Raw genomic sequence first — 23,526 nt, 5'->3', positions numbered from 1 at the left:
ATTGCTTGGCATATTTCCGTATTAGAAAGAGTGCGGATTTGAACTTTTCTTCCTCGTGTCAGAAGTTATCTCGTCTTCTCACTTAAAGTACCAGTATACTGAAAGTCTGTGAACTTACTTTAATACTATAAGAACTTATACCAGAAATATATCTTTTTTTTAAAATTTCTACTCACGTGCGTTACATAACCTATAAAATAGCAAATGGCGAGTTACCAAACTTGCAGCCAACAAAGAAAGCTTGTCTGTTTCCTGTCCATTCTTTACCATTCTCTTATAAACAATACTAATATGGTAACCGTAAGTTGTAAACCAACAATATTAAATACTTTTGACCTAATGTCGCGGCTGAGAGCACGCCACTCGTCCGTCCCGAGTTCAAATCTTGGCCCGGAGACCGGTTAACCTGACTGAGTGTTTACGTGGCTTTTCTTAAACCCTTAAGACAAATGTTGAGATAGTAAATTAAATTAAGCCAAGATCCTTTCCCCAGTATCCTTTCTAATTCATTAATCATCCTATCATTCGACTCTATATAGTTCGAGCTAAATAAAATACAAATAAATTAAAAATTCTTCGAACTCATTTGAAAATTCTTGTTACCTTATGAAAGTTAATTACTTTTAAAATGCCAATAGTATGTAATTGAAACACGATGATTAAACAAACACACATGTCATACACTTGGCTAGTTAGTTACTTAACTGGTTAGTCAGTCGCTTATTTATAGAAGATCCACAAACTTTTTGTTTTTATACAGACGGTGGTCTAGCGGTTAGAACGCTGGCCTTGTAATCCTGGGGTCTCGGGTTCGATTCCCGGCGGTGCCCGGATTTATAACTTGTGTTGGGCAAGGCCGTGGTCTAGGCAACACGTAGTTTTCCTCCGGGCATCCCAACAATTACTCCATTCACACACAGAAGAAGGCAATGGCAAACCACTTCTGGATCATCTGCCAAGAACGTATATGAACAGGTCCCAGTCCGAGAAAAGGATGGAAGGATCCTATTCATATGGACCTGTCGCCAGACAGAACACTAAATAATAATACGATGAGGTGGTCTAGCGGTTAGAACGCTGGCCTTGTAATCCTGGGGTCTCGGGTTCGATTCCCGGCGGTGCCCGAATTTATAACTTGTGTTGGGCAAGGCCGTGGTCTAGGCAACACGGAGTTTTCCTCCGGGGGCTTCCCCGGTTTCTCCGTGGCATCCCAACAATTACTCCATTCACACACAGAAGAAGGCAATGGCAAACCACTTCTGGACCATCTGCCAAGAACGTATATGAACAGGTCCCAGTCCGAGAAAAGGATCGAAGGATCCTGTTCATATGGACCTGTCGTCAGACAGAACACTAAATAAATAAAAATAACAGACGCTTAATAAAACATCTATTGCATTTAAACCTATAATAGGTAGTACTTTTGCTGTTAGTTTTAATAGCCGTGTACTTTATTGAGCCTTCTAGAGATCAACTTATTTGCTAGGTAAGGATTTCACGCAGCTTCAAGAATCCGCAAATCAAAATAAATGACAAAGAAGGGAAGTGCTCATTGTTTCTTCTGGTTTTAAATATTCAGAACCTTCTTCACAAGAGCGTGAGGATACTACAGAACCCCAAAACACACTCCAGCATCTTAGAATTTCAAACGTAATTAATTTCGTAATCCCAGTTAGACAGGCGACGGACTAAGAAATACTGACACAGACCTTAAGCTTTGCGCTTCGGATCAAGAAGGCTGTGGCGCAATAGGAAAATGGCTTAGGGGCTGTAAGAGCTAGGCATTATACAAGAAGAGACACCAAACCTATATATGGAGAAGATCTACAGTTTCCATCAGATAGACACGACACGGCTATCAATCTCGGATGTCATTCCGTGTTAGAAGAAGCCAAGAGATGCTTCAAAACAAAAAAGAAACACTCAAACACTGGAGACCAGTGAGGAACGATACGAAAGTCATCGCTGTAATAACTATCTAAGTTAAAACTCCTCCGAAAATCCGCAGTTTATATTTGAAATGACTTTCAGTTTCAAATGTTTCTGCCATTGAGGAACTATCTGACTTATCACATTTATAAAGGATAAAGAAACAACTGACGATCACTGGACGAAGCTAAGGCTCGCAAGGTATTTGAAATGGCGGACGCAGGAGATAAACCCCGAAGCTGTCATTGATGAGGAAAATACATCACGTGACATAACATGAAAATGAAAGAAATCAAAGCTAAAACTCTTGTAATGTTTGTAATTTATAAAGTAACATGGAACTTTTAATGGATAATTTAGCTTTTATACGTAAAACCACAGAAAATATTTCGCGATGATATGTAAATCACACGAGAATAATCTTAGTAAAAGATCATTTCAATTTTTTTTTTAAATATCGCCTTAGAGCAGTTGTTTTTGGCCTCAAACCGAGGACCAAATTATGGAGAAGGGATCTTCTTCGGAAACTAATAATCACTCGACAAATCAAGAAAAATCTCTCATGCCTTTAATAAAACTCTAAGATTTATTAACGCATTTAAACGACACGCCATTTAACTTTGTCCTCTGCTTTAAATTTGTCTTCAACGCGATAATAAATCTGTATTGCCAGTTTAATAAAATTACAATTTTATTAATGATGAATATAGATCAAGAATTCCGTTGTACTAACGCGTATATCACATAGGATTTTTTTAAACTAAAATTTAAACAGGTCTGTATAAAAATCTTATATTGCGTAATATGTGGATGTGATCAGATCTTTGATGGGGCAATCGCCCATTCGCCAAAAAGCGAGTGAACGGAGACAAATATCAGTAAATTCTTGGCCTCGACGTGACTTTACCAAACAGACGTCTCGTTTGTCGATAACAGTGATGCAGGGTTGGAGAGAAATTGATATTAATCTTTTGTCATAATAAAATTTGTTTGTGTGGAGAATGGATCTGCCGTGAAACCCAGAGAGCATCGGTTTCATCAACCATCTGAATAATATTTAAGAATTAAATTCTTATCTGAAACAACCAACACGTCTGTATCACAAAAATAATATTTAAGATTTCTGTCTTCTGGGTTGTTGCGCCGTGTAGTCTGGTCGATGTTTAACAACGTTTCAGAGGTCATACTGCCTCCGTCATCAGGGCGATGAGTATGAAGATTTCCGTATTCTGGGTTGTTGCGCTGTGTAGTCTGGTCGATGTTAACCAACGTTTCAGAGGTCATACTGCCTCCATCATCAGGGCGATGAGTATGAAGATTTCTGTCTTCTGGGTTGTTGCGCTGTGTAGTCTGGTCGATGCTAACCAACGTTTCAGAGATCATACTGCCTCCATCATCAGGGCGATGAGTATGAAGATTTCTGTCTTCTGGGTTGTTGCGCTGTGTAGTCTGGTCGATGTTAACCAACGTTTCAGAGGTCAGACTGCCTCCGTCATCAGGGCGATGAGTATGAAGATTTCTGTCTTCTGGGTTGTTGCGCTGTGTAGTCTGGTCGATGTTAACCAACGTTTCAGAGGTCATACTGCCTCCATCATCAGGGCGATGAGTATGAAGATTTCTGTCTTCTGGGTTGTTGCGCTGTGTAGTCTGGTCGATGTTTAACAACGTTTCAGAGGTCATACTGCCTCCATCATCAGGGCGATTCTTAGTATGAAGATTTCTGTCTTCTGGGTTGTTGCGCCGTGTAGTCTGGTAGATGTCCACCGACGTTTCAGATGAAGCTGAATGAGAGACGATTTTGGTAAGAGAAGAAGAAAATATAGAAAAGAAATGAAGACAAGAAAGAATGAAAGAGTGAGATATAGAAAAAGGGAGAAATTTCGGTTAATTTGCCGTTCTGCAGATCGTTTTCCGAGGACTTCTGATTTATCGGTACGATCTCACACCGCGTATTTTGTTTGCGAAAGCGACGTCTTCTAGATGCCACAGGCGAGGAGCAAATTGACGGGGCAAGCTTGTCACTTGTCAGCTCCAACTGACGTCACATGACTGTGCGAGTGAACAGAACGGGGAAGGCGCCATTGAAAAGAGGAAAACCATTTTCTATTGGAATGTTTCTTTTTTATTTTCATATTGTGGTACCAGCCACGATGCTTGTACGCGTAGCTTTTGGTGTGATAGAGTAAAACCGAGCGTTGACTTCATGTCTTGACTATTTGACGGCGGTCTATTGAAGCGTATCCTTGTCAATAGGAGAAATAGCCTCTGGGAGCTCACGTTGGCCAGCCGTGGACATAATTTTAGGACAAAATGACGCGGCTCTTCAACTTGTTTGAAATCAGAAATAAAGTAATTTGTTAAGCGAGTATTCATTAATCTAAAATTATGTTCCCCTAATCTTGTAGGAAATAATTATATATACAGCTACTCGAGACACTGTATACATACATAATACACAGCGGCGAGACTTAAGATGGCTGTCTTCTGGGATGTAACGCCGTGTAGTCTGGAAATTTACCGATGTTTCAGAGGGTCATCGTCCTGATAATGGAGGGAAAAAGGACCTCTGAAACGTTGGTAAAGTTCTACCAGACTACACGGTGCTGTAACTTAGAATACAGCGTCTTCATACATAATTCATACGCCACATACGTACATGCAAACACACAACATACTTATGTAAATCACGCAAATTTTAACAGCGACGGATGAATATACATTACACATATGCAGATTCGAAGTATTTTTATAGGCTTAATTAAGAATCATTTACTTTAAATTAGCAATAGAGCTGTCAATTAAGACATGTCGAGACGTAATTAACATAAATGGCGAATGATCTGAGTACAGTGCGAAACAAGTAAAATACAAAGAAGATGAGAGAAAACAGAGAGATAGGGACGGATAATTGTAAGGGATACAGCACAAACATGGTTTGGGCTGTTCGTGTCCTAACAAACACAATCATGATCAGTTCCATGTACGAAATTCTTTGCTGAGAAGTCAATAGTCCTTCAGATAATGAAGAAAATCTCAGTAGGATGAAACATAGCGACGGGCTCTTGTTGATACGGTCATGAACCTTCGGGCCCATAAAATGCGAGGAACTTATTGTCCATCTAAGCAGTTTTCGGTTCCTGAATGGGGATTCTGCTATATGGAGCGTGTTGGAATAATTTTTAATCCGGAATTTTTGCCATGTTATACGAAGGTTAAAGTTCGCGTGTCTTCAAGAAAAGAAAACAATAAAGATCATTACGACATTATGATTTATGATAGATATCTGTTCAGATCGCAAGTCCAATGGCTGAGTTATGGGAATTTAATATGTCCTGTGTTCACTTGTGACAGAAACATACGTCCCTAGAGATTCTCCTGTCTCACATGACGGGACAAAATGGGGGCGATAAGAAGAAGACCGGATAGAGGGAGGGATACATTTATATGACATTTATAAAGCGAAAGGTCTTTTGGAACTGATAAAATCGCCACGGCCGATTAGACGCATCAATTCGGAGCTTCGGACGAGTTCTGCTTTGAAATGACGTAGCTGATCGTAAGAGTCAAAGTGAAAACGCAGGTCTCACGTCTTTTGTTACCGGTTCAAGAGCTTTTGCATACTTCTGGTGTTGAAATGTGGAAGGAAGAGCGATGGAAAAAGTTTCTATGTTAGTAATTCAGTAACCTACAAAGCAGCTGGAACGTAAATTCGAAAAAAAAGGAAGAAAAATACATCGTCGTTAACTTAGCAGTTTCGAAAATTAATGAACTGAGGTGGTGAACAGAAGGTTTGGAGGTGGGAGGTGAATTAGGGTGGGTCGGGGAGGTTACAAGTCTTTCGAAAATAAAGTTTACGAGGGAATGGGTTAGGGGAAAAAGAATAACAAGACAGGAAGTTGAATAAACTGTGATGGGACAGAAGAGAAAATAAAGACACGAGGAAGCAGAAGACTTGTACGAACCTCAACACCGCCGGAAACGGAAAAGGAGCTGAAGAAAATGACAATGCAAAATGTGAAAGAGTTGCCCCAAGGGAGTTCCTTGGGCCCTGAAGCTGCAACTTGATTGGACAGAGAAATGGTTAAAAGTAAGAGTGGTATATTCAGATTCGTGAATAATTCACGTGTACCTCTATCGCTCGTTGTCGCGCGCATTTATGCTTCCGGTGATAGACTGCTATTTAGTGCAGAAGGAGTCGTGAAGGAACATGGGAAACACGAGCGGGAAAACTTCATTCCAATTTGATGTAAATAAGTTTCTCGCGTCCGCTGTTCAGGATCCTGCCTACGTAACTGTCATCCATGTTCATATATTGCCGATACACAGATATAATATATATTTTCGCAAAGATAGTCATTCTACAGATCCCAAAACGATAAAAACACCTTAAAAATGTGTTAAAATATTCACGATAAACTGACTAACAGAAACAATGACGACTGAGTTCTGGACTCTTCTGCCCTCACGTGCCCTCATGAGCCAATCAGGTTCAGAAAAATGTATTCAGTAACGTCAAGCATAAGCAGACGAAATTTATTTTCATGTATGTATGTATGCACCAACGGCCTTCGTGTCAATCATTCCATTATATTATTATTATTATTATTATTATTATTTATTATATTTTATCCTGTACTCTTGTTTAGTGCTTGGCTGTTATTGGCCTTATTTGGCTGTTGTCAAGAACTTAAATAAATGAACTGAATTGAATTGAATTGAATTGAATTGAATTGAATTGAATTGAATTATTATTGTGTTCTAGGTGGTTGGTTGGATTCCTGTTGTGTGTTGCTGGTGTCCTTCTGCACAGGAGAACCAGGATATGTAACACGACAAACAGGAAGAAGAATAAGAAGAAGAAACAGACAAAAGTGAATGAGAAAGGCCAAAGGCAAGGAATGTAGGTAAATGAAATGAACAGGACAAGGGACAGATGACGAATAAAAGAATAGGAGATAAATACATTTATTTGCATGTGATTTGTAAGGAAATTTCCAACTCCACTTCAGGACCGGATACGATCCACGTTCCACAATCATATAACCTTGACGTTAAAGCTAAAGTATCCTTTGTTTCTCATAATCCCATTACAAAATACACGTTTGAAGAAACGTTTATGGTTTAGTGCCCTTTAAAACCGCGTATTCCCTTATTTCGTTTACCTAGTTTAAATTTCATTACGTTCCCACTCTGTCTCTCGTGTTTTTATTTGCTATGGTAATAGCTTTAGTGATTCAATTGTCAGTATGTTTCTGCAGAGACAGCGGGGTGTTGGGATGAGGAAAAGCTCGTTAGTTACTTGTTTCAGTTTGCTGGGCATTTTTTCTAGTCATTGTGAAGACTTGATTAAGCGTTGTGAAATAACGGGAAAACAAGTGAGAGCTATGATAATGTAATAAATCACAATAATGATAATAAAAACGGGAGCAAAGCTTTGCGTAAACACTTGTAAATGAACTAATTATTAGTTTCACGAAACCATACTTATGAGAAAGTTCTCTGTCCCCTTTCTACTCTTTTTGCCCTGTAATACATTTCCTGTCTCTCAAATTCTCACTCTCTTTTGAAAACAGAAGAGAATATATCTAATTTTCAAATTTGTGAAATTCCCACAAAGCGATAAGCAAAGCCACGCAAGCGGTCAGCGTGTGTGTGTTCTCGTGTGGAAGCCATACGAATATATTAGTTCCAAGTGTTACTGCATACAGGCGTCAGAAATGCCAGTAAATAGATTTGTTGGCTACAGAAATGTGAAATACGCGGACAGGTACATTCTTGTGTCTACAAATTTGGTTTGACACTATCGCCGAAACTTGTATTACATGCGAATGGGATTAAATTAAGTCCCGTTCCTCCTAGAGAAGCATCCCATTTTTAATAACATATTTCCAGGAAACACATTACGCATGTGTAAATTTGGCACAATTTTAACCAATAAACGAATTTAACAGAATAAGAAATAACTGAAATGGAAGTTACGGGATTCTTCTAAAATGACTCATAAGTTTTATTAAACCAAACACACTATTACATTTAATTCATCTTGTTTAATAAACGCTCTAGCACATCTCATTCTCATCAATAAGGCATAAGGGCACATCTGCAGCCAAAGTATCACAGTACATTTGTCTTTTGCCTTAAATTTTCTAAAACCTCAAACCCTCTGACAAAAATCAATCAACCCTTTAAAGTCGAAGTCTATCAAAGTTATATTTAAGAAATCAGACCGTACCGCGAAGAAAACACAACTCATAACCATTTCAAAGATTAACTTATTAATGCTGTTGGATGAAAGATTCACTACTTACGCTGAAAATTATATTAAGCCGATAAATACATTTTGGGGGAAAACTGATTATTAAAGGAGCTGGCACATATCTGTCTGTTATCAACGAGAACACGTGATTCGTAATAATTTGAAATTAAGGGTGTTAACCGGTAGAAATAACAAGATTAATTAGTAATCTACTGAAAAAATTAAAGAATAAACAAACATAAAAAAGTTTTTAAATCGTAACAATTAATGCTGGTCCATTGAATGAGAAAAACTTATCTACTTTTCTTTTCGCATACGTACACTTTTTCCTGCTTTTCTCTTTAAGATATCCTCAAACTATGTACCAGCTAACAAGAATTCACTCCCCTATCAAATACCTCGCTGAGATTTTGCTATGTAAACTCTGTTTTCATTACGTCTTTCTTAGATGCCTTCTCTCCTTTCGCTCTACATTCGACAAGCCATCGTAAGCTTTCGTTTGTGCCCATAAAATCACACATGCAGGAGTCTACAGCACAGCCCACAAAACCAAAATCACCAGAACATTTGCATTTCCATCCACGGACTGACCGTCCCAAGTTTAGATACGCCACACCACATTGTCTGAGCAAGTTTCTTCGACCATTCATTTTATAAATTTCATACACGCAAGAAATATTCCTGGGAAAATAAAATGTTCTGTAATAAAATTTCCCTTCTTATTCTGCACTAACTAGGATTCATGCGCAGTACTGTACAATGTGTACCTTGTCATGTGTGTTCAACACGTCACTTGCATTCATATGAGAACACCTTTCATATGCACACTCCAATATGGAGCCGACACTTATATAGGTCCTTGAGTCTCTTACGCAATTATGTTCGACCAGTTTAATGCTTCATATTTTTTTAAAAATATAACTACTTAAAACTTTGGATTTAATACTAAAATCAGGGCTAATTTGTTTCTGTTCAGTATCTGTCCAACAGATGTTCTACAAGTCTCGAAACAAACTCTAAATTTTGTAACATAAAGAAAACCATGACATGAGAACCATGAGTCACAGATATAAATAAAATCAAAATCTAAAAACCGAATTATAAATATTTCTTCTATCTAACGTAGTACCAACTTACTAAATATAAACAGCGTAAATATACAATCATAATTCAGGTTCTCGTGGCGTCGAGTATAAAGTTGCTTGTCTTTTAGGATACTGCGTCGTGTAGTCTGGTAGAAGTTTATCGACGTTTCGGAGGTACTTGCTGCTGCCTCCATTATCAGGCCGATTAGTATACGGCTAGGGGAATTACAAACCGATTATTAACATAAATAGAGTCTTGATATATCAGAAAACAGTCGAAACATGTAGTCTTCTGATACTTATAAGTAGACAATACAAACCTCTCATTATGATTTTGTTGTCTTCTGTATGACAGGTAAATGAACTTTTACATTAAAAGGATTAACTCGTACTGAAGTCACACAGCCACTGTCATAGGAGCGATGCACCACGTATACAGAAATGTAATCATTTATTTTTGGAGTGCGAGGGGTGAGTATCCGCCCTTCTTTGGCGGAGTGGGTGGGGTGGGGTGGGGTGGGCGGCTGAGCTGCGTGGAGACGTCGTGGCGGTCGGGCTCAGGGACGCGATGCTTTGCAGAAACCCATTGCGCCCCGACGGTTTCAGTCAGTGAGCGGACTCTGAGGCCGCCGAACAAACTGCAGAGCGCGTGTGGGAAGTCGCGTCGCGTTACCGTGGTTACCACGTCGCAAAGTGCCGGTATGGACGTCAAGAAACATTTGAATTGTGTGGCGAAAAGTACTTGGCATATAAACATAATTTTATTTTCCTTTCAGTTATTTACTTGTGTGTAAGTTACATTCACATTTAATTTCAAATTGGAAAAAAGCTTACAAAGTTACACCATAATTTGCAGACAGAAGGTCCTTAATTATTAATGAACATCAACAATTCCACAAAATCAAATTGCCTTCTCGTGACATTTTATCATAGAATTTATAAACCTAATCTTAAGTTTAATTTTTATTAAATATTCAAAATTTTCTTAGACCATACCCGTTACTGCTTGTTTATACGTCCTTTAATTAATTAATGTTATAATATTCTCCAAAGTTGAGTGGCTGTAATTACGTTTTATCTATGAATAGACCTAAAAGTAAATGCTTCTATACAGCATCTTTTGAGACGTTATCCGAGAAAGAAACGTTTTTATTAATCTTGAAAGAAATCTTAAAAAATACGAAACTTGGTCTTTTAAGGTATAGCCCATTATGAAAGATTGTATAAAATAGAAAAAATAACCTATACCAGTGCGGAATTTTTTCTACGTTAAAATTCCCTCATACAATCTACGTTTCACATTTTCATCTTTCATTTTTTTTTTAGAATCTCTATACTGGAAAATTACTTTAATTTCATCGGCGTTTCTGTGGCTTTAGCAACGCATTACCTCGGTATGTTATTATTTTCCTTTTTTCAGTCAGCTAACGATGCTTTTATCTCCTTCAACCAATGTAGAGAGCAATTAGTAGCATCAGTGATGGATCATCCTTCAGTAAGATTTGTGATCAGCTTGGTTCAAAGAAGGAAATAAGACATTTTTAAATATTTACTTTTACCACGAGTGAATGAAGTTAACACGACACTACATCATTAAAACTGTAAATAATTTATAATTAGTGGACTGGATTTTGAGAATAATGCCCTGTGGATATACGTAATACATTAATAAAGAATCTAGTGCCATTACAATTTGGTGAACAATTACTATATGAATACACGCAGTTAAAACAAATTAATTGGAACCAGAATTATTAGTCTTTAAGTTATAAAGGACTGAAATACTGTCATTAAACTAATAACATTTTGAAATTATAAAACCAATTTATTCGCAGACAAGGAACTTTATTGTTTCTGTTTAAGTACAAACCACATCAGTACTACATATTGCTAATGTTCTATGTTCTTGTCGTGTTACAATATTAAAACATTAAACATGGATAAGCAAACAAACAAACGAAGAACTTCATAATGTCGTCTGTAATTGCGCATGGGATTTGTGGTTAGATATTATGGTATCAATACGTATAGTTGTTAATCTTTAGTGTTGCAAATAAACGTTATAAATTTTGTCAAATAACAAATTCTGAAATACGCATTTTGAACTTGAACATTTAATGTATCTGCGTTCCTTAAAGTTATTTATAAACTACAGAACTTGTAGTTTTATTGGCATCATTCTTAAAAATCTGTTGCATTTTCATATTTTAATGACTCTGACGTGTTCAATTAATTACTAATAGTTGTAAAACACACTCCGACGTTGACAATTATTTTATGGTTAAGTGGCTTTATATATAGCAACAAGAATTTTCTTTCTGTTTTTTGTTATATCATGAATTCACATGTGAAAGTGGAAGGAAGGAAAAAGAAAGTTTAATTGTGTTCAAATTTACCTCAAACTAAATTTTTTATCAATAGTTTTCGTCCGATGAAAGTGATAGAAAGTGACAATTTAACATATAAATTTCACCGAACAGTAAACAATGGAACAATTTACAATATAATATATTATATACCTGTTGTTATTACTGTGATTGTGACAAAGGATATTTGTATTTCAAAGGTCAACGTTTTGGTAAACGAGTGCAAAGTTTTGATTTAAAAAATGGCGGCGTCATCTGAAGTGTTGAGGTTATGTTTATTAAATGTAGTGCTTCTGTTATTGGCGCCAGATATTGTCTCTTCTCTCCCTCCTGTCATTCGAGTTGGTAAGTACAATAATAAATTATAAACTCTTTATTTTTATTATTCTAAAAATCCAGAAAAAATTCAGCTTCTGTAACGTACGAATAAACTTATTTTTTCTTATTCCATTTCCGTTACAATATGGCGCATAGGGGCCTCCTTTTGGACGTTTTTGATCTATTTAGACATTCGGTAGGACTCCTTGGACGAGGGATCAGCCCCTCGAAAGGCGTCTACCTATACACAGGACAGCACAACACAGAGAAACGCGGACCAACAACCATGGCTTGAGTGAGATTCGAACCCACGCCTCAGACCAATGTGACCGGCAATAAACTTCTTTGACAGTGGGGGGAGAGGGGAAGGGGAAAATGGAGTGTTTGATGAGTCAATTTTTTTGAGAGAGAATTGAATTGTTGCTACTATGGCAACTGCGTCTTTTCTGACAAGAATCACATCGACCTAAGTCTTTATTATGCATGGTCAAACTTATCTATAACTGTCTCATGTTAATTTATTTCTATGTTTAGATTTAGGTTCTGACTGTGAAATAGCCACTTAAATTTGTCACAGGAGGAGTGAAAGAAAAGAAAGAATTACGAGTTTTTCTTCAGCATTATTTGGGTACATGTTAAAACAACATTAAACCAAAAAATAGAAAACTTGAGCTTAAAATACTTCAACTAAAAGCTGACAACGAAATATATTTGTATGACGCAATTTTTTCCTGCCAAAAATAAATCAAGCAAAGAATAAAAAAAATTATGCTAGCATATAATTCCTCAGTTCACTCGAAACTGACGTTTAAGGACTCGTGTTGTTTTAAAAATAATAGATTTCATTGAACTGAGAAGTAATTTCGCATTTTAATTATAATTTCCTCGATTTCGCACTAGATGCAGGTTCCAGACACCTAGACCAAACTGTTTAATCAGTAGAACGTCACGGTTAATTCTCAGCTGCAACAAATTGCAATTATCTGCTTCTGGTTTCGCGGACTGAGATTCAAGATCAGTGGTCGGAAATGTACGGTAATATATCCTCCAGGCGCAAATCGAAGCCGACATGTAATTCACTCCAGACAAGTCCCCTGCAGCCGGTGAAATATCGCGATGTCACTGTGGACAGGCACATCACTTACTTGCACGGCATACAAGGCGCTGGATCGCTGGACGGAATCGTCGGCTATCAGCTTCGACAAAAAATTGCAACTTGCTCCCTGCCTTTTCAACGATATCACCAATCACCGTATTATAATCTTTATCATCTTCTCTTCCATCAACATCCTTTAATTTTAATCTCTATCACATTCTCCTGATAATCCTCCTCCTATTGATCCAGTAATTTATAACGGTATACTAGTGTAAACTGCCCGTTTAAATTCAACGTTTAATGATACCTTTCGTGTCTCCAATGCATTTCCTCCTAATATTTGTACCTTAATCGCCTTCAGAAGTACTTCCACATGCTGCCTAATGGTATCAGCATTGTAAAACAGAACATTCTACCATCTAGCGTCATTTCTGAAAACCTGACCAGAAACTTACGGGACACACGTATAGTAAAACAGTATTCTATTATGTGAAGTCCTATTCTGAAACTTCTTATATATATATATATATATATATATATATATATATATATATATATATATAGGAATACTACAAATTTTGTCTCGTAGTTGGCATTTCTTGTACTCAAAGAATACAAACTAAAAGATCACATTAGTTTTTCTCAGATGCTTAATATTGTAGTAAAATCGTGTAATATCCAAAATTCAGAGTATTTCTTTTTTACTAGGTCCTCTTAAAATACTAGTTGAGAAGCCTTGTGTAAAATATCAATATTTAATCAACTTCAGTTCATCCTCTAAAAGTAATTAACATCGTAGTCTATTAAAACTAACGTAAACACGGATTAATCAACTTAAGAGTATCAGGAACTTCTCGTTACTTCAGTAATAGCTTGACTTCAATATGATCTTTTAGCTTAGCATCTCACAGGGTCTTATTACACGGCCTACGCTCATCATTATTTGAATCATTTACACGAACAAGGTTAAATTTCTCAGTGGTTACATGACACGTACTTATCTGTACGTAACATTTCAAAATAAGTTCTACATAAGAAGGAAGAAGACAGATAAGTTTGGATATGATAAAGTCTTCTCGGACCGACGTTTCGAGGATCGCGCTACGAGCCACAGTTAACAACAACCTTGAAAATTAGGACAGAGATGGTCCTCGAAACGTCGGCGATTAATCAACATCTATTTTGGCTGATAGAACGAGAAGACTTTATCAATGACATCCGCCGTGAAAGCTTCACATCAAAATTTGGATATGTTTTCTGTGGAAACAACATTTTCCTGGTAACGTATCCTGTTCCGCTAAGGACAAAATTTTGTTCTGATCAGTACATTTACAGAGGGTGCTGGTTACGAAAAATGTTTTTTTACTGAGATTAACTTAAATTTTCTATTGGGCATCGCTAACAAATGCATAAAACTAATTTGTAAGTTCCTTAAACATGGTCTGTTAACTTGAACTACGAATACAAAAATTACAGGTCACAGATAGCAAAGTGTTTAGAAAAATATTTAGTCCTAAGATAAAAGAATTTGGAGACAAATTTAGGAAATTTTATAAACTTCACTTCCTGCTTTATACAGGTCTCTTAGTATGTTAAGTGGGTGGTATCTGACAGCCTTGGTAGACTGAACATGTTTCTAGAATAGAGAAGGAAAGGGGATCTTGTTACATTTAAACACGACATTTTATTTCTCAGACGAAATTATCGATTGCGATCTTGTGGGCTGTGACATTGCGTAGTCTTCACAGACGTGAGAAACTCAGATCTCAGGGCTTTACCTGAACATGGCACAGTAACACCACCATAATCTTGGCCGAGCTCTCAGGAACACATTATTACGGATTTTCTTCGAAAGTTTCTCTGCTACATTTCTGTCAAGATTCTCAGCATGCAACTCACGTGCGCTGCATTACGATTTGTTTTAGTCCACGCCTCGCTGCTGCACCGGCAAGTATTTCGCAAAATTTGGCATACTTGTTTGTACACACTTCGCACCCACACCTCGCGAAAGGAAAATAAATTCTAACATAAATACAAGTGGGAGAGTAGACGATGTAAGGAGAGAAAAAAAATTAAAGATTACGTTCATATATTTATCAGATTTTATCAAATATTTGCAAATTCCGCAATTTGATATCATTTCAGGAACGTACTGCACCGCTCTTGGTACGTGGACCCTTAAAATCGATAGGTTGTTTTAATTTTCACTGAAGGTACATGCAATAGTAAACCGATGTAGACGAAAATTAATTCGATCCATAAGTTATTAGTTAAATCGAAATCTATTCAATGATTCTGCAGTGTTACGTGCCTTGTATACGTAACGCATGAAAATTAAAGACACAAAGAATTTGTAAACCTTGTATTATGTATATCTGGTAAGAAATATATCTGTGTGTATTAGGATTCACTTTCGTCATTTATCTGGGATAAATATGCAAAATATTATGATGGTTCGTTCGGATTTAGCCGCCATCATGAAATAATTGAATTCAGAACTTTCTGATACGAAGAAAATTGGTCGCTGAAGGTGCTATTGAAATTGGTTTATAAAATAGGATTAGTTTGGTAGAAGAATAAAAATGGCCGCTAACAAAGACCCCTTTTCTGACCTGACTGGTCTAAAAAAAAAATATTATAATATGTCATGAATAATTCAAAACAACCATATCCGTGGCTATCCAAATCGATCCAAGTGGACAGTATCGAAAGAGAATTCAAAGCCTTCTGGTTGAAAAAATTTAACTTTCTCTTTCTTTCCTTTGAAATCCGTGACAAACGATCAAGAATGGCGCCTCTATGGTTGCAGTGTGGAACTACAAAAAAGAAACACTACAGCGCCTCTATCTTTGAGAAACCTTCAACAGAGAAGAAGGAGGAAATGAGATAAAAAATCCCAACTCTTCTCGACACTGTTCCGTTTGATGAAGTTGGGATCGCAGTCCAACAAACGTTCGGGGGATGTTTCAGGCGGGGAGGGGGGAGGGTTACATGGAAATCATTCTACTGGTCCACGAGGGATTTCATATTGGTAGCAGGTACTTTAATTCTGAAACACAATCACTGAACCGAATACAAGAAAGCATCTCTCTCGTCGAAAAGCGAAAAATAAAATATCTCAACTACTGACATTTTAAAATTAAATCCTCTGTTATGACATTATCACGGCAGCGAATAATTTATATTCTTAAACTGCCACAAACACTTTTATCCATTGCGCGATGGAGCTACACATTCCTATTCAGATATAAATTCAGCATCAGACTAAAGAAATAGGTCGTAACACGTAAACAGTTGGACAAGTTACACGTGAAAATAACATCTCAGGTAACATTCTAAAAGAAAATTTACATAACTTTCCAAAGTATTTAACCAGTGCCAAAAATAAAGCAATGGCACATGAGAGTGACAAAATAAGAATAGATTTGAAAGACGTGAAATGTGATGTACTCTGAGTACAGAAATTAACTTAATACTCAAGTGTCTGATCAATAAAAAGCAACGACTGGTTTCGTTAAGAAATACATAAGAAAATTACCATATATTCGTTTAGACACATACTTAATAATCCTGGTTGTACCTTGTAACCTATAAATCAGAGTTTTATACCTTTTAAGGTATTAAAGCATAAGAAAAAGTTATTTTAAATTTTTGAACTAATGTTTTAAAATTTCACTTCTGTTTACAGTGTTATCTACATAAATTTGTTTAAAACGGGATACGGCTGCGAAAATCTAATATTTCAATTGTTTTCTTCACTTTATGTATGAATGGGTTCATGTGCAATAGGGTTTCATTATAAAATGAACACCCTGTATTTTCGAACTACATTGTCTCCAGTACTTTCCGATGCATCAGCCTGTTTTCTGTGACGTGTTTTCATTGCAGTCGCCGTCACTCACGATTACGATTTAAATTGGTAACATAACGAGATTTCCAGGTGAGCTTTGACACATGCGTCCTGACGTGATTCCACTCAGGTGGAATAAATGACCAGCAGCCATCGGTCAATAATTGTTAATTTTATTTTTACATTACATAAAGGTCCTTTTTCGTGCGCAATGGACGGCCATGAAATTTTAGAAACAACTTACGGTCTCGTTTCTATGAATAAAGTTATAACATAATGATTTAGCGTTTAACCAACCGAACTTGATATTGATTGCAACTAGACCTTCAGTGCACCGCGTGTTTAGATTACGAAAAATAATAATTGGCCTAATCGTATACCCGATTGAGTTAACGAAACAAAGAAAAATTTAACTCACAGCACTTTTTTATCGAGAAATATTTTTAAAGAAAATTTATAATTTATTTATCATTAACTATTATTAGCCACGGTGGTCTAGCGGTTAGAACGCTGGCCTTGTAATCCTGGGGTCTCGGGTTCGATTCCCGGCGGTGCCCGTATTTATAACTTGTGTTGGGCAAGGCCGTGGTCTAGGCAACACGGAGTTTTCCTCCGTGGCATCCCAACAATTACTCCATTCACACACAGAAGAAGGCAATGGCAAACCACTTCTGGATCATCTGCCAAGAACGTATATGAACAGGTCCCAGTCCGAGAAAAGGATGGAAGGATCCTGTTCATATGGACCTGTCGTCAGACAGAACACTAAATAAATAAATAAATAACTATTATTAACACTATTAATTATTTGGCCATTGGTATAGACTAACCATGGTAAATTTATTGGTGGAGAGGCAAGCCACTGTGTCAAATGATGATGAAGATAACTAGACCTACGAAAGTCTACGACCTCTAAGCGAAGTTGGGAGTAAGTTACTTATGTAACAAGCAGTGCAATGCTTGTTATGGCAGTGAATGAGAAATGCTTCCTAATCCAAGTTAACATGACTGCCTTCCTGACGCATCCACCACATTTCCGGGTCTCTGACGCAGTACGGCAAAACATGACGTGTTTCCCGTAAGGCCTTCCCTTAGCTGTCCGAGCTCCGTATATTCCCTGACCGCCTGGCACAAGGCCCAAGTCCCGGCTCCCCTATGTCCACGACCGACTGCACTAGCCAGGCTTCGCGAACAGCCTCGTCACGCAGAATCCAGATTCGTGTTTACTGACGTTAATGCTGGGATGTTGCGACGTTATAGATGTGATTACTATTCATATGCAACATGTAATGAGAGTATAAATTAAAGGAAGAGGATCCCGTTTTGAGACCCTAATAAATACTACCCTCAGCTGGTCAAGATATTCCCTGAGTCTTATGAAACCTGAAGGTTTATTATTATTATTATTATTATTATTTATTATTGACTGCAAATGGGTTTATACCCGGTGGCAGTGACCTACAATAAGATACAAAACAATGAGATACATCAACACAATGAGACAGAACAAAACAATAAACAAAAGGACACAACAAAAATAATAAGACACAACAAAACAATGAGATACATCAACACAATGAGACAGAACAAAACAATAAAAAAAGCACACAACAAAAACAATAAGACACAACAAAACATAAGATCCCGCAACCAGTCTTTATCCTGGGCCAGTTTAATCCAGTCGATACCCTCAAACATTTCTCTAAGACCCATTTAATATCATCTTCCGATTGGTCTCTTCTTTTCAGGTTTTCCGATACAAAATTCTGTAAGCATTTATCATCTCTGATATTCGCGCTGCGTGCCCTGCCCATCTCATCATCTAATCGCTGATATCATGTTTGTCTGATGCTTGTCAAGCCATTTCCGCTTAAACTGCGATTTCATCTTTCGACACTGTTCGTTGTCTATTTGTTAGCTTGTCATAATTTCACACTGTTATGATTATCGCTCCGTTAATTCAAATTTTCTGTCTCCCCCCCCCCCACTACTCCTGATTCTGTTTACATCAACCAAAGCCTACATGTTCGGGGAGTCACTCAATAACCCAACTCCACCACACATTTTATGAATTTTTTATGAGGCTTCAATTTTTTTCGTGAGGGTCACGAATAGCATTTCAACCCCAAAATGTTTCAAATTCTGCGCCTGAAAGAGAGGGGGGAGGGGGGAAAATAGAAATACGTACCAACAACGCCAGAATATTAAGTAATTATTATGAATCGGCTTGCCATCAGACGGTTCATTAGCGAGTACTGTGTTTATCTGCTTGAGAATCATTTATCTATTATAGTAACGATATTGTGATTGGTGGAATGGCGTGTTCTGGTTATGTTATGAACTCGGAACAGAATTGAAATACGTGATAGAACGAGTTCAGTTTCAAACACGTTTGTTCGAAAATTACGTTTCATCTCTTATTCTTTCATATATTTCATAGAAACTCTCCAAACACAAATCACATGCTTTAACGCTGGTCATACATGTTACATCCAATCGCTAGAGATTACGAAACACGCTACATTATCTTATTAATGCACTATTTTACCTTCAGAGTAATAAAACAAGGACAAATGCAATTTATATTGAAAGCAAAAAAAAAAAAATGAGTCATTTGCAATACATTTTTAATCACCAAATAAATTATTCTGCTGTTGCAAACTTGAGAATCGAACGGGTGATTTTAGTGTTAGATGGATACGATAGGTCCATGAGCGTAGTTACGCAAAGTCCTGATTCAAAGATTCATGTCTGAAACTTAAATAAGACGCAGAGATATATTTCGCAAACTAGAAGATTGCTCCAATAATTTAACACGCACGTTGCTTACATGTGAGTCTGAGCGGAAGAGACTAATGGCGGCATTTGTGCTCGTACAAAAATGGCGGTCCACATTAACTCGCTAGAACTGTTCTCTTTATTTCCAGACAGCCAAAGAGAATGAACCAGTTGTATCTTCAAGATTTTTCTTTTTTGGTTTCCGTTGTAAAATTATTAGTTTTCTTTGGGTACTTCACTGCAGATTCTTCCAATTTCAATACTACAACTCATCTTCCGAAGAACGCATACGAAAATATTTCAATGCAACGTTAATATCCGCTACAAACAACAACGAATAATGAGTAAGTAAAATATCGATGAACTGTTCATTTCGTTGCATCTTTGGGAAAAAATGCTATGTAGTAATTTAGCGTACAAATACAAATTAACGATCAGATTAATTGTTTAGGAAATCTTAGTTAATGATGGGGGTCACAGCGACTGCGCGGTCTGAGAGGCGTGGGCCTTGTGCCGCCTGGTCGCTGGGACCGTGGGTTCGAATCCCACTCAAGCCATGGATGTTTGTACGCTTTTTTCTGTGTTGTGCTGTCCTGTGTACAGGTAGAAGCCTTGCGACGGGCCGATCCCTCATCCAAGGAGTCCTACAAAAATGTCTATAGATCAAGCCAACGAAAAGTTGGTACCCGCAGTGCTCAGGCACTTGAAGAACTGATCGTCCAAGTAGCCACGTAAACAAGTAGTTAATAATATCATTGATTGTGTAGGATTTATTTTTAATATTACAGTAACCCATAATTACTCTTTATTTTTTAAAAAAATCCCTAAGAGAACGGAATAAAATTGATAACGTAATTGTTAAAAAATGCCTCAGAAGGATGTCTTAAACTAGAATGTCATCTACAAACAAGTATTAATACTGCATAACATCGAGGCAAGTTTTATCTATGAAACTTCCTGACACGAATACTGATTAGTAAGTACATAAATGCAGAATATCCCATAGGCCTGAAACCACAGGCAATAATATACATTTTCTCTTTGTCGCAGTTATTAATGAAGAAATTAAGTAGAGAACGTGTGGGAGAAATTCTGTTGTGTGGAGTTTGCAGAATTATTGGACAACCTATGTGCTAATTCACATACGAATCCACTGTTTGAAATCTAATCGCTCGGTACACTCCATGGAGTTGTAATTAAACCTAATATTTATTGCATTTCATTAAATAAACATAAAGTCAGGCTGAGCCGTTGCTCAGGTGCATATACGCTGAATTTTCAACGCGGACATCCGGGTTACGTCAAATGAGATTTATCGTGGACGAAGTGGCAAGTTCGCCGGTTTTCCCTACTAACCATCATTCCGTTATTGGTCGATAAGCATACGTCATCGCTCCATGAGGTCTGCGACAGCCCTGACCAAGCAGTATATTATCATACCCTAGGTTTGAAGTTAGAGGCTTTATCTCTGATTCGGCAGTCGGCTGGTCTCGGAGTGAAGGGAGTTTAGTTCGACTCGAAATATATTTCAAATACAAGTTTCAGATGCAAGTGACAATCATGTATCCGGGTTTTCGACGACTAACTTCTTTATACAAGTTTAAGGCTTTTTGTGAACACAATACGATAGAATCCAGATTATTCGAATTGGTTGAAAAATATATTTTTCTGGATAATCTAAACCCCCAGATAATCCGCAAAAATTAAAGAAAAACAAGCAAATTTAACAAATAGTTTAATAACATAAAGAAGTTTAAATAAAATTTAATATAATACATACGAACTATTTTTTTAAAATATTCCAACGGATATTAATAACGTTCTACTGCAGAAAAATTAATGTTTTTAGTAAACATTTATTTATATTAATAAATTAAATAACATGTTCATGTTGTATTTATTAATTTTTAAACCTTCTAACATGTACAACAGATTTTTTACATGTACCCTGGTTAATCTGTCACATATAATCGGGATTATACTATAATGAACCCTTGGGTTTCATATAATTCTCTGATTGAACTGGTTAGCCGATCGTCTCCAGACTCTGTATCATGGAGTCAGGAGAGAACAAATTATGAAACTTCACATTAAGCATTTTCTAAAACTTCCTATCATTTCCTCATTCTTAGGTTCAAATATTCCCGACAACACCTCCTTTCCAGATATCCTCAGTCCGAAAGGATGCACACGTATCTGGAACGGTGTGGGGCTTCAGACAGGAAAAATAGAAAAAATAACTTTTCCTCACTCCTACTCTTTGTTCCTCCTGCACTCATGAATATATGGATCTAACTTAACAATTGAAGAGATGTACCTTATATACGATATTCGAAAAAAAACCCACGAAACAGCTGCCATTTTGTCTAATGAAAAGTCGGTTTAAGATATTAAGCTTTTCATTTTATATCATGAAGAACCTAAATGAAAAACTTGCTAATGAAATCTCCCTAATTCAAGTGTGAATAAAAATACCGTCGAGCCAAATGAAAACCTAATATCACGCGTACAGCACTGACCAATAAGCACAGAACATTATTCTAGCTGCAGACGCAAATGTTGAACATCAAGGCTAGTAAGTACAGTACAAATCAAAAGTATTACAGCGTACGGAGAGGAGACAGAATACGGGCTGCTCTCTGATTAACAGAACAGACCTTTCATAACAGTAATGAAATGGTTATAACAAGTGGAAACATACAGATGTTGAATGTACATGCTGAAAGTGATGCGACTAATTTATATATGACGATGTAAAGTGATTAGCACCTTCAAAGATATTAATTTCAAGCCCCACAACTATTCAGATTAAAAATTATTTAAGCAACGAAAATATCAGTTACGCCTCCTACACATGCCATCCTCAATAATATTTATTTTTGAACAATTAAAATTATCGACAGAGAAAAGTTTCCAAAATATTCTCTATTTAGTATTTTATCCGAGACGCGAAAGCTAAATCAGTAAAACGATTGCGAAGTTTAAAGTTCTGACTGCGGAAAGATGTCGGTGTTGCTCTTAAGGGGTGCGACGCCTTGCAGACTTGTAGACAGATAACCAACGTTTCAGAAGAACATGCTGCTTCCATTTTCAGAGCTGAATATTGGATTCGACACTAAAGGGGGAGGAATGATATCCTCCTTGACTTTAAAGCGTGGTGCTTTTGAGAACAGTAGAAAATTTTAACTTTGTACATAACTCTCTTCATGCAGAATTTAAGTTAGAAATATTAAAGTTCATTCACAGAATAATGATATGCACATTTTTATTTCCGGTTAGACTTTAAGAATTCTGTGCAGCCAGTGAATTAAGAGTACAAGCTACTGAAGTTCTCTAGCATTCCTCTGTGTTACACTCATAATTACAGCAGTAAAATCTCAAAATGTCACTTAAGTTACCTAGACTCAGACGGGAGGATGATACAAATCTATCGATTCCTAAGTTGCTTAATAACTGCTACTGGCTTTTCGTGCATATTTGAATACTTGCGTCCTCGTATAATAATATTTAAGAATTCAGTCCGTACCGCAAAGAAAACACAACACTTCACTGTTACAAAGATCAACTGTATAACGCTGTTTAGGGAAATAGCCCCCTATTTACACTGAGAATCATAAAAAAACACGTAATTGGAAAATAAAGATTTACTGATTTTTAATAAAGGTGAGTTAAATAGTTCTTGTCTTTTTCGTCAAAAGCGAAATAAAACAAAAAGCCGCTATGTGGTCTCTGTGCCACTATTTAACTTAAGTCTTCTGTTACTTTGAAGTACTGTTCCACGGATTAGCACGCTGTTTTTAATGACAGAAAAAGAAGACACAACTAGATTTTACTTCGCACACAAATTG

At 37.0% G+C, this 23,526-nt stretch overlaps 1 protein-coding gene across 1 annotated transcript in view; it reads left to right on the top strand.

The window, feature by feature from the left end:
* Positions 1-9,873: 9,873 nt before the first annotated feature.
* LOC110832607 (glutamate receptor ionotropic, kainate 2) overlaps positions 9,874-23,526 on the top strand; it is a 199,903-nt gene continuing 186,250 nt past the window's right edge. The window contains exons 1-2 of the mRNA XM_087347677.1: positions 9,874-10,060; positions 10,691-11,981. Coding sequence (XP_087203803.1) covers positions 11,879-11,981 — 103 coding nt within the window. The 5' untranslated portion in view covers positions 9,874-10,060; positions 10,691-11,878. The remainder of the gene's footprint in view (positions 10,061-10,690; positions 11,982-23,526) is intronic.

The sequence above is a fragment of the Zootermopsis nevadensis genome, unplaced genomic scaffold (assembly GCF_977971745.1).
Source record: "Zootermopsis nevadensis isolate Lab colony 2312 unplaced genomic scaffold, Znev_1.0 Znev_ptg000012l, whole genome shotgun sequence".
Lineage (NCBI taxonomy): Eukaryota > Metazoa > Arthropoda > Insecta > Blattodea > Termopsidae > Zootermopsis > Zootermopsis nevadensis.
Note: the sequence above shows the minus strand (reverse complement) of the source record. Positions and strands in the feature narration are given on the sequence as shown.